Source organism: Echinops telfairi, unplaced genomic scaffold, assembly GCF_000313985.2.
Source record: "Echinops telfairi isolate 266 unplaced genomic scaffold, ASM31398v2 ScPeMD7_7469;HRSCAF=8507_0, whole genome shotgun sequence".
Classification (NCBI taxonomy): Eukaryota; Metazoa; Chordata; class Mammalia; order Afrosoricida; family Tenrecidae; genus Echinops; species Echinops telfairi.
The window spans coordinates 42,262,343-42,274,822 of record NW_022111372.1 but is presented as its reverse complement, the minus strand read 5'-3'; the positions used below and the strand labels follow the sequence as shown (position 1 = coordinate 42,274,822).

The 12,480-nt window shown below is 42.2% G+C and overlaps 1 protein-coding gene across 1 annotated transcript; it reads left to right on the top strand.

The window, feature by feature from the left end:
• Positions 1-672: 672 nt before the first annotated feature.
• Positions 673-1,632, top strand: LOC101652874 (olfactory receptor 2B11). Its single transcript, XM_004697262.1, has one exon. The coding sequence runs from the start codon at positions 673-675 to the stop codon at positions 1,630-1,632; it is 960 nt and encodes a 319-aa protein (XP_004697319.1).
• The last annotated feature ends 10,848 nt before the right edge of the window (positions 1,633-12,480 follow it).

Here is a 12,480-nt window from a genome sequence, read left to right as displayed (position 1 = left end):
TTATGAGAGAAGAAAGCCCAGTAGTTCTCTTGCAGAGGAGGTAGTGTTTGGGAATTACTGACTTTGAAGGTAGCAGCCCAATGTGTAATCATTAAACCACCAGAGATCCTAATGAAAGCTTAGGGAGTAAGTATGTGGACATCAATTAAGCCTTTGACTATTCACAAAACCCTTACATTTGCTCTGTGACACTACCCACCTTCCTCCCATCACCACACACACACACACACACACACACACAGCCTAAGAAAGCATCCTAATAAGGATGGGAGCTACTTCAGATTTTGGCCAAGTTGGAAGAATGGTGTAAAATTCATAGGGTAATCTTCTTTTATCACACACTTAATGTTCCTTTTTTAATCCCCAAGGCTCCATATTTAAAGTAGAAATTTGTTGTCCTCTTACAGGTGCAGAAATTGTGGTTTGGAAAGATTCAATGGCATAATCGATGCCACAGAGGAGAAGATAAAGAATGGACATATTTGCAGGTGTTCTGGCTTCTGGTCTGATTGTTGTGCATTCATGATTTTCCACTGGGGTAAGAAGATCAGGTGAGACCGAGCCTTTATAAGTAGCATGGGTGCAAGAATGAAGAACAGCATTATTTCTCCTCTCAGGTTGGCTTCATCCCAATTTTCTCACTTCGTTCCAGGTGCCAGATGATGTATCAGCATGAGAAGTGGCAACCAGAGTGTCTTGGAGTATTCTCCGAAACACTTTATCCTGCTGGGTGTCTCTGATAGGCCATGGCTGGAACTTCCTCTTTTTGTGGTCCTTCTGGTGTCCTACATTCTGGCCATGTTGGGCAACATCGCCATCATCACAGTGTCCCGGATCGATGCCCAGCTCCAAAGCCCCATGTACATCTTCCTCAGCCATCTGTCCTTTCTAGACCTCTGCTACACCACCACCACAGTCCCACAAATGCTGTTCAATATGGGCGGCTCCAGAAAGACCATCAGCTATGGTGGCTGCACGGTTCAGTATGCGATTTTTCACTGGCTGGGCTGCACTGAGTGCATCGTCTTAGCTGCCATGGCCCTGGACCGTTATGTGGCCATCTGTGAACCCCTCCGGTATGCCGTGATCATGCACCGCCCTCTCTGCCAGCAGCTGGTGGCTGTGGCCTGGGTCAGTGGTTTTGGCAATTCCCTGGTTCAAGTGATCTTGACAGTGCAGTTGCCCTTCTGCGGGGAGCATGTGCTAAACAACTTCTTCTGTGAAGTGCCAGCCATGATCAAGCTCTCATGTGCTGACACGGCGGTGAATGATGCCACGTTGGCTGTGCTGGTGGCCTTCTTTGTGCTAGTCCCGCTAGCTTTCATCCTTCTCTCCTATGGCTTCATTGCCCGTGCAGTGCTCAGGATTCAGTCCTCCAAGGGACGGCACAAAGCCTTTGGTACCTGTACTTCCCATCTGGTGGTTGTCTCCCTCTTTTACCTACCTGCCATCTACATGTATCTGCAACCCCCTTCCAGCTACTCTCAAGAGCAGGGAAAATTTATTTCCCTCTTCTATTCCATAATCACGCCCACCCTCAATCCCTTCATCTACACCCTGCGGAATAAAGACGTGAAAGGAGCCCTGAGAAGACTCCTGGAAAGGATGGGGAAACTGCTGATGGAGAACTGAGATGTGGTCATTTCTATGTGTTGAAGGATACTTAATAAGTATATTGTGTTCTTAAAACATTCCTCATTTGGTGCATAATGAAATTGTGTAGGTTTTTGAGAAAACCTTGGAGCCCTAAAAATTCTATCCAAAATATATTGCCCTTACATACTTAAAATTTCACCTCCATAATAAATGCTTTAACTCTAAGAGACTACATATGTCCACAAATTGTTTAAACAGACTTGGATTTAATGTGTAATTGTCAAATTATTCAATACCTGCTTTCTTGATACTTCTTCCTCCTCATCCTCCAACATTTCTCCCATCTATCTGTTTTAAATCTCCTTTCATACCTTACATACTATGAAATGTAAACATATATTAATCAAAATGAATTTATATTCCTCTCCTTTTTCCCCCCACAATGATGGAATATTTTAGGGAAGTTTCCTTGTTACAATTCAGGTTCAGGTCTGCTCAGAAAACAGTTCTTTGGTCAGGAATGCCTCTTCTAACCTATTCCTATAGGCATGCCTCTCTCTGGTCCTCAGCCTCTCAGTCATGGAGCCCTTTGACCTGTGGCATACTTAGTCCTGCCAATTAATGTTCAAATGGCCCTCCACTCTACTTTACCTCAGCCTCAGTGAGTCAGTGAACCTAGCTCCTTTGCTGCAATGCCTAGAAGCACCCCACTCTGCATGTGAGCCTCCTGCCCGAAACATTCCACTTTCTCTCTCCTTACCCAGGGAACCCATTGCTCTGTCTCATGCTCTCTGTGCTGCTACCTACTACTACCACCACTTCTCTGGTGTCACAGCTCTCTGTCTGATCAAGGTGACCCAATGAACTTGGAACCCAAAGAACACACTCTGCTGCAGGTCCTTTATCTTGATGGTAGTGAGGTCCCTCTTCTCTCCATAAACTTACATATCTACACATTGTAGGGATTTTTCATCTTACTTTTATCTCCTTGTATTAGTCTGGGTACTTTAGAGAAACAAATCCACAGCAACTCATGTATAAGAGAGAGTTTTATATAAAGATTAAGTGCGCATCAAGAAAACATCCCAACCCAGTGCTGCCCAAGCCCACAAGTCCAACATTACCCCATTAGCCCATATGTCCAACACCAGTCCACAAAGTCCTCCTCCATCTCACAAAACAGATGCAATGATGCCAACTGCAGGAGGAAAACCGAACCAGTGAATGTGTAGACATCTCAGCACTAGCAAGGGTCTCCAATGATGCCTACTGTAGGAGGAAAGCTGAGTCAGTGAATGTGTAAACATCACAGCACTGGCAGGGGTCTCCACATGGAAGCCAGCCTTGCAAGCTGAAGCAGGGAACTGCTAAGGCAGCTGTACCCAGGTTTGACCATCACAAAACAAGAGACCCAAGAACTAAAAAGGTGAGGCTCACCGAGCCATTTATCTCTCCACCCTTCAATTAACCCCACATGTGTTTATCGACCAGCTTGGCACAATAAACTAACTCACTCCTTGTGGCCATCAAATCAATTTGATGATATATTTTTGTGCATTTCAATTTCCTTCAGTAGAAAATGTCCTCCATTAATTAGAACCCTGCACAAGCCTATTAATCATATAAAAAAAATCACTTGTCATCAAGTAAATGCTAAGTGACAACAACGCTACATGACATAGTATAAATGCTCCATACGGTTTCCTAGGTTATAATGTTCACAGGAGCAGATCACCAGGTCTTTATCCACAGAAACAGAGAAACTGGTGAATACAAACCTTTGTTATCAACTGAGCGCTTAACTACTGAAACACACACCCATACAAATCCATCACCACCATCAAGCCAGTTGTACCATAGCAATCCTATAAAACAAAGTAGGACTGTAAAAGAGTTTCCAAAGCTGTAAATCTTTACAGAAGCAGACGGCCACATCTCTCTCATAAAGAATGGCTGATGGGTTCAAAGATCAACTGATGGGCTCAAACTGATGACCTTTTGGTTGGCAAATGAGTGCTTTAATCACTGTGCCAGGGCTCCTTTTAAGCCACTAGGGCTTCTTGTATCTATCACAGATGACTAAGATGTGCAAGGATGTATTGTTTTTCATAATGTTATAAATTCAATTGTGTATCCCCAAAATTGTATGCATTGTATTTTTATTCCTATAACTATAACTATGATCTTATTTGGAAATAGACATTTTCTGTTATCTGTTACTAGGGCTATACCAGAAAAAAAGTGGGTCCTCTGCAGTATCTTATGAGAAAAAGAAAATATGCATAGACATGCATAGAGAGGAGAAAGATGGCAAGAAAGAATACCAAGCTTCCAGTCAACTCTGTCATATATAAGCAGTGTTATCACAGATCCTCCTGACCAACATACTTAAAACCCAAACTCCAAACTCACTGTCATCGAGTTAATGCTGACTCATAGCGGCCTCCTGAGGGTTTCTGAAACTGTAACTGTTAACAGGAGTAGAAAACCCAATCTTTCTCCCACGGAGCTGCTGGTGGTTTTGAATGGTGGACCATGCAGATCACTGCCCAACATGTAACCACAGCATCTGCTGAATGTCAGCAAGTGTTCTATGGGCTTAACATAGAACAGAAGTGCCAGCTGTGTGCTGCCCAAATTCCTAAACCACAATGTGGCAAGATAAAATAAAAGTATTTTAAGTCATTCGGTTTTGAGGTACCTTACCAGATAGGTAGCAATAGGTAGCTGTAGTACTAGGACCCTCTCATCATAATATTCAATGTCAGAATCATATATAGCCACAAGATAAATGTGGTACATTTTTCAAAAGTATCAATACTATTCAATTTTAGAAGAAAATAATTAAATAATTTAGATAAATGTCTTATTTGGAGCAGACACACAATAAAAATAAATACTGAATGGGTAATTAAAAAAAAAATTATAAACAGTCCTCATCCAAGTCACAGGCAACATGTATCAGGAGTAAAGAGTGAATAAGATAACTCCCCACATAAGCTAGGGGAGCTGCAGTCCCACTCGGCAAGACTAATTTTCATTCCTGACTTATAGCTCTGCACAGCCCATCTTTTTTTTAAAATCATTTTATTGGGGGCTCATACAATTCTTATCACAATCCATACATACATCCATTGTGTCAAGCACATATGTACATTTGTTGCCATCATCATTCTCAAAACATTTGCCTTCTGCTTGAGCCCTTGTATCAGCTCCTCATTTCCCACCTCCTTCCCCACTCCCACCTCTCTCACGAACCCTTCATAATTCATAAGTTATTATTATTTTGTCATATATTACACTGTCTGACGTCTCCCCCCACCCTCTTCTCTGCTGCCCATCCCCCAGGGAGGAGGCTATACGTAGATTCTTGTAATTGGTTCCCCTTTCCACCCCACATTCCCTCCGCCCTCCCAGTATCGCCACTCTCACCACTGGTCCCAAAGGGGTCATCTGTCCTGGATTCCCTGTGTTTCTAGTTGCTATCTGTACCAATGTACAGCCTCTGGTCTAGCCAGATTTGTAAGGTAGAATTGGGATCATGATAGTGGGCAGGGAGGAAGGATTTAAGAACTAAAGGAAAGTTATCTGTTTCATAATTGCTACCTTGCACCCTGACTGGTTCATCTCCTCCCCTCAACCCTTCAGTAAAGGGATGTCCAGTTGCCTACTGATGGGCTTTGAGTCTCCACTCTGCACTCACCATAATTTACAGTGATATGCTTTTTTTGTTCTTTGATGCTTGATACCTGATCCCTTCAACAGTTCATGGTCACACAGGCTGGTGGGCTTCTTCCATGTGGGCTTTGTTGCTTCTGAGCTAGATGGCCACTTGTTTATCTCCAAGCCTTTAAGACCCCAGACGCTATATCTTTTGATGCTGGGCACAATCAGCTTTCTTCACCACATTTGCTTATGCACATGTTTGTCTTCAGTGATTGTATCAGGAAGGTGGGCATCCACTGATAAGAGTTTTTGTTCTTTGATGTCTGATAACTGGTCCGTTCTACACCTGGTGGTCAGACAGGCTGGTGTGCTTCTTCCATGTGGGCTTTGATGCTTCTCATCTAGATGACTGCTTGTTTATCTTCAAGCCTTTAAGACCCCCAGATGCTATATCTTTTGATAGCCGGGCACCATCAGTTTTCCTCACCACATTTGCTTATGCACACATTTTTCTTCAGCAATCATGTCGGGAAGGTGTGCAACATGGAATGCCAATTTAATAGCCCATCTTAATACACCCCAAAAGCACAGCCATTCCCCAAAGCACAGCCATTCAAGAGCCTTTCTGTTTCTTCCTTTGTTAGCACACAACATATACCTGGCCAATTAACAAGGTCTTAGCATAACAATACAAATAGAAACTGCCCAATGGTTTTATAAACACAGGCAGCGATTTTGTGCTTGAGACAAAGATCATAACCCTTAGGTCGCAGAGTTACTAAATAGACTGAGCAATTTTCATCAGTTTTCCCAGGACACCAGCTTTGGTCAGTATCTCAAGCCTTCAGATGAGCAGCCTGCCCTCTCAGTAAGCTGTTGCTTCATCCCTCCCTCCTAGACCACCTAGGGAGGTGGCAGTTATAGACTCCACTCCTGCACCCCCACTTGGTCACCTCCATCACTCAAAAACTGCAAACTCCATAACCTCAAACCTGATCCAACAAAGGTTTTTCCTTTAATATAATTAGCCTAAATCATAAGAACAAAGGAATCTTGGCCCTATCAGACCACAAAATCATTCCCCTAGTCTTAATCTCAACCTATCCTACCATTATAAAAGACCACACAGTATTAAAATAACATAGAACCAGATACTTTCCCCACCTCTACAAAGGACCTCTGCTCCACACAGTCCTGATTACCCCCAGGACAAGATCTAGACCCCAGCTATTTTTCTGTTGGTATTGTTGTTGCTGTGTATTCTATCATTCCTATATACACCACCTCTTTTTTTAAAAAAATATTTTTATTGGGGGTTCTTACAGCTCTTATACTCTTCCAAAAATCACTTGCATCAAGCATGTTTGTACAAATGTTGCCATCATTATTTCCAAAATATTTTCTACTTGAGCCTTTGGTATAAGCTCCTCTTTTCTCTCCTCCCTGCCCCATTCTCACACCCTTGTGAGTCCTTGCTCAATTATATATTGTTATTATTTCATATTTTACACTGTCCACTGTCTCTCTGCCCCCACATTTCTGTTATTCATCCACTTCAGGCGATGGGGCGGGGGTGCAGTTTATCCAACCTTGTAGTGGGTTCCCCGTTTCTCCCCCTTTCCCTTTCCTTCCCCAACCATCCCCCTACCCTCATGATATCACTACTCCCCCTACATTTCTGAGGGGGGTATATGTCCTGAATTCCATGTGCCGAGAGCTCTTATCTATATGAATTTGTGTTCTCCAGTCTAGCCAGATCTGTAAGGTAGAACAGGGTTACAGTAGTGTGGTGGGGATGGGGGGAGCATTCAGGAACTAGAGGAATGATATGTAATTGGTTGGTACTATACTACACCTTGGTTGAATTATCCCTTCCTTATAACCCTTAAGATGGGGATATCAAATTGTCTAAAGATGGGCTTTGGGTCTCCATTCTAACCCCCCTCATTCACATCAACATAGTTGTTTATTTTAGATCTTTTGATACCTGATGCCTTATCCCGTTGACACCTCGTGATCACACAGGCTGGTGTGTTTCTTCACTGTGGGCTTATGTGCTTCCCTGCTAGATGGCTGTTTGTTTAACCTCAAGCCCTTAAGACCCCAGACAGCATATCCTTTGATAGTCAGGCACCATCTCTCTCTTCATCAAAGTTGTTTGTGTACCCATTTTGTCTTCAGCGATCATGTCAGGAAGGTGACTATCAAAGAGTGCCAGGTTGTCAGAACAAAGTGTTCTTGTGTTAAGGGAGGCCTAGAGGAGAGGCCCAAAGTCTGTTTGCCATCTTAATACTTAACATATAAATACATGTCCATTGGCCTCTATCCCTTTCACTATGAATTAATATATTTGCATATATACATGCCTATAGCTATACCTCTATAAATAGCTTTGAACTCCTATTTTTTCCCTCTATTTCCTTTCACCTTCCTCCTATGCCACTATCGTGCTCACCCTCCATTTGGCTCTCAGTAGCCCTCTCAGATACAGTGCACTTGAGTACCCCAGCCCCCCAGGAATTATACACCCTCTTCACCATCAATTTTAGATCTTTGGTTGTTCCCTGATCTCTGAGTTTGTTGGCTCTCCACTCCCCTCCCCACCCCTGCTCTCCCATATCCCCCCAGAAACACCAGTCCTGTTGTTTTTTCCTTGGGTTTGTTCATCCTGCCTATCTTATATAAATAGGCATATGGTGAATCAAAAACAAACACGCAAAAGCAAAAAAAAAAGAGAAAAAACAAAACAGTAGGGAGTTCCAGGTCTCTCTGCTGACCCTTATGCATGTTTTCCTATCAAGTATGATGAGGTACCAAGCCCTGTCCCTCAAGTCAGAAGCCTATTTTCAGGATTCTTCAAGGACTTGGTTACTTTGCTCCCCTTGCAGCCCTGTTGTGCTCCCTTCCCATTTCACCCCGCTGTACATGGGGCAGACCAGCATGCTTGCCACACAGTGTCTCCAGTGCTGTCCCCCATAGCACTATGAAGAAGAACTGTCCCTCTGGGTTTCCAAGCCTTCAAATCTTTTAAAGGCTACAGAGTGATTGGTTGGTTCTCATCACTGACTTTATGATTGGCAGCTCTGTGTAACTAAGTAGCCACCATGGGTCCATATGTAGCTTCCCATATGTGTTAGTCCAGGTAGACTAGAGAAACAAATCCAGGGAGACTCATGAGTCTGAAGAGGACTTTATAGATTGGTATCAAACATATGGGCTAATATCGGACTTATGGGTTTGATCTGGACTGGACTGGGATGTTTTCTCAATGTTCAATTGCTCTTGTATATAAATCTCTTTCTTATACACATATGTGTGACCGTGGATTTGTTTCTCTAGTCTACTCAAACTAACACAGCAACTGTGTGTATCTTGCCTCCAGTCAGCTATTTATCTACATAGTGCTTCCAAATGAGGAGGGGACCTGATTGACAGGCTAGACTCCACCCCTTCACAAGTTGACAGGAGATGATGTAACAGCCACACCATGAAAGCCTCTTAATACCTAATTATTTTGCAAATATTTCTTACCTTTTTTAGTCTTATCCTGGAATTTATGGATCTGAATTCTTCTCACATTTAAAACTCTCAAAAACTCACTGCCATTCAGTCAATTCCAACTCATAGCAACCCTTAGGCCAATGTAGAATTGGTCCTGTGGGTTTCTGAGACAGTAACCTGTTCATGGGGATAGAAAGACTCATTTTTCTACCTTTTAAAAAGGAGGGCGATAAATTAATAAGTTAGAATAATAGCTGAAAATATAGTGGAACACTGTATCTAAGAAACTAGAGCTGATTTGATCCAACCAATGCAAATTTCTGAATCAGTGCCCCAAATAGCCTCAGGAACAGGCCTAAAGCCCAAGACACCAAGAAAACATGTGTTTTCTCGTGGGCTGTGTTATTAGTTGGTGTTTCAGCTTCTCATTTTGCATCATGCCACTTCATCAAATGAAGGTCCCAAAGACTTTACTCCAAAGGCTTTTATTTCATCCACATCACAAGCCCTTTCTCTGCTATATTTTCAGTGACTTCCAGCCTGAGGGGCTGATCTTCTGGCACCATCTCTGGCAATGTTCTCCTGCTATTTATGAGGTTTTCAGTATCTAACAATGTGTCGATGCTACCCATAAAGTTTTCAGTTACTAATGCTTCAAAAGTAGACAGCCTATTCCTTCATTGTCTGGTCTTAGTCTAGCAGCTCTGCTGAAATCTGTTCATTTGTGAACTATGGTATGACAATTGACCTTGTTCAGGATTAGCTCTTGAGAGTTAATATGACACCATGCCTTTTCACTTGTCCTTCCCTGTGTCATAGAGCATATGTTCATCCAATTCACTTGGCCAATGCCAATCCATTTTAGCTCCCTAATGCCTAGAACCCACCACTTGTCTGTCAATCTGTCATACTGTTATGGCTTAGGTGTTGCTACAGTGCAGGAAGCTATGCCACTGACACTAGCAAGGTGATTCCTGGTGAACAGGTTTCAGCAGAGGTTCCAGACCAAGAACAGACTGAGAAGGACAGGAGATCCTCTTCTGAGAGACTGTCACTGAAAAATCTCACAAGTATCAGCAGAACACTCTCTGACACAAGGCATGAAGACGAGCCTCTCATGTTGGAAGGCACTCAGAATATGACCGGACAACATTGCCTCCTTAAAGTAGAGCCAAACTTAATGACAGAGAGGAAGCAAAAGTTTAAGGACCTTCATTTATGAGTGAGGCAACCCTCAAAGTGAGAAATTTTCATGATAGTTGCCTGAAAAATCTGACTGTAAGAGACTTATATTTGTGCCAAACAGAATGTGGAGATTATTAAACAATATTATTAATATCGTATGCAGGTAAGATTTTACTGAAATTTTCTCAAAAATAGATGTAGCAGTATATCAATAGAGAACTGCTAGAAACTTAAGCCATATTCAGAAATATCATTGAGGAATATCATTGATAACATGAAATGGGTCTTGGCTGAATGTAGAGACTAGCAAAAAGATGTTTGCTATGTTTGCTTGGATTTTCTTGACTATGCAAAGGGTTTGGACTATGTTGATAATAATAAACTCTGGGTGGCTTTGTGAAGAATGTCAAGTCCAGAACATTCTCCTATAGAAGCTAGACAAACACTAAGAGATAGTCATTCGAATAGAATGAGAAAATATTGAGTTATTTAAAATGGGAAATGAGTACGTCAATGTTGCATCTTTTCAAACTGCATGCTGAGGAAAACAGTCTCAGAAACTACAGGATATGAAGAAGAACTTATCGTGAGCAACAGAAGAAGGATAAATCACAGCCTGGAATAGGTAGATGACACAAGTTTGCTGAAAATGAAAAGGATCTGAAGCACTGACTGCTGTTCAGTCTGGATTCAGGAGAGGATGTGGAACAGGGCTGCTGTCAGAGGGGTCTTGACTTCAAGCAGAGAAAACCAGAAAGATGTTTACTTGTATTTCATTTGCAAAGGAAAGGCATTCAACTGTGTGGGAATTCCAGAATACTTCATTGTGTTCATTCAGATCTTCTACATGGATCAAGAAGCGGGTGGGTGAACAGAACAGGGAATACAGCATGATTTAAAATCAGGAAAGGCGGGTGTCAGGGTTGTATTCTCTCACCATATTTGTTCAAACTATATGCTAAGCAAATCATCAGCGAGTCTTGATTTTGTGAAGAAGAGTGGGGCATCTTAGATAGGGGCTAGGATTAAGGGTGATCCCCAAATCCATTCTTATATCTATAGTTAATGTATGTTTCTGGGTAATTTTAAAGACATCATTAACATTCTATGATAGTGAACGTTATAAATTATATTAGCACATGAATTCTAAGCACCATGGTTTGCCAAAGGATATGGATGGCAGTGAGATCTCAAAATCCATTCACAGTGTCCCCACATAAATTAAACCTCCAAAGAGCACTTTCTGATTATTAACCAAGGATGTAGATAATCTCACCCTCACGTAGAATGCCTTGGAGAGAGGACTGCCTCCAGCCCACTCTCGCCAGCCCAGGGAGGGGCTGTCTCTCGCTTGGGAGCATTAGCTAGGTTGTCCTTGATGGAGGTGACCATACTGGAGATGGTAGAGAGGTCACATAGTCATGAAACATGCCCTATCACTTTCACCCTGACTGCCTGGGTCAGTAAGCCCTGAATCAAACTTGTAAGCCCTATCTAATATTGTACATGTCTCAATCATGGTCCCAACACTGCTTCTATAGACTCACCTCTAACTGGAATATATTGATCTGCCACCAATCACACAATGTGACAGTTTCCTTTGCCTACCCTTTCCCATTGTAAAGTTTGATATCCAACAAGCCCTTGGATGCCATTTTAACCTGGTATTGGTCATCTCCTTCATCCAGAGATGTATCTGTGTTTTTGGGTTTTCTTTCTCTTGTTTAAGACAAAATAAATATTCTCTTTAAATTATAGTCAAGATAGGGTCTCTTTTGTAGCCTGAAACAAAAGCATCACCCTGGGGCATAAGGTAATTCTAAAGTTGTGCCATTAATTTAACCAATGGAATAGAAATTAAAACAATGTTGATAAGAGGAATTATATAAGTATAGGCTGGCTTCAGACTGCTATATATGAATTGTTGCCTTGTACAGATTGAACCCTTAAGTGACTAGATACTATCTGTGGTAGTTACATAAAAATCTTGATAAATAAGTGTAGGGTGGAGTCTACCCTGTCAATCAGGTCAAAGCCTGATGATGCCTCCTTGTGGGTGTGGCCTTCTCATGAGGGTCCTGGGAATTTCCTTTCTTTCTCCTTGGAGGTGGGCAACACTCTCTCTCTACTTCACTTTCCTGCTGTTGAGACGCTCAGAGAGCTGAAGGAGCCACATGGAGACCCGTGCCAGTGCTGAGATGCTTCCACCAGCATTGAATCCACAAGGCTTTTCACCCACCAGCCTGTGACCTTCCTCCATTTGGCATCATTGCATATGCTGCATGAGTCTGAAGAGAGGCATATGGACTAGCAGAGGACTTATGGGCTAAAATCAGACTTATGGATTTGATATGGAATAGGCTGGGATTTTTCTTGATATACAAGTACTCTTTGATAAAAACTATTTCTTATACATATATGAGTGTCCTGGGATTTGCTTCTTCTAGTCAACCCTGTCTAACACACGATTTAAACAAATTATAGGACAAAACTTTCAATAACACTCATTCACAAAAGCCGAACTAAACCTAC

What these genes read in the sequence shown, in the direction of transcription:
- LOC101652874 (XM_004697262.1), top strand. Translation starts at nt 673, where the DNA reads ATGAGAAGTGGCAACCAGAGTGTCTTGGAGTATTCTCCGAAACACTTT.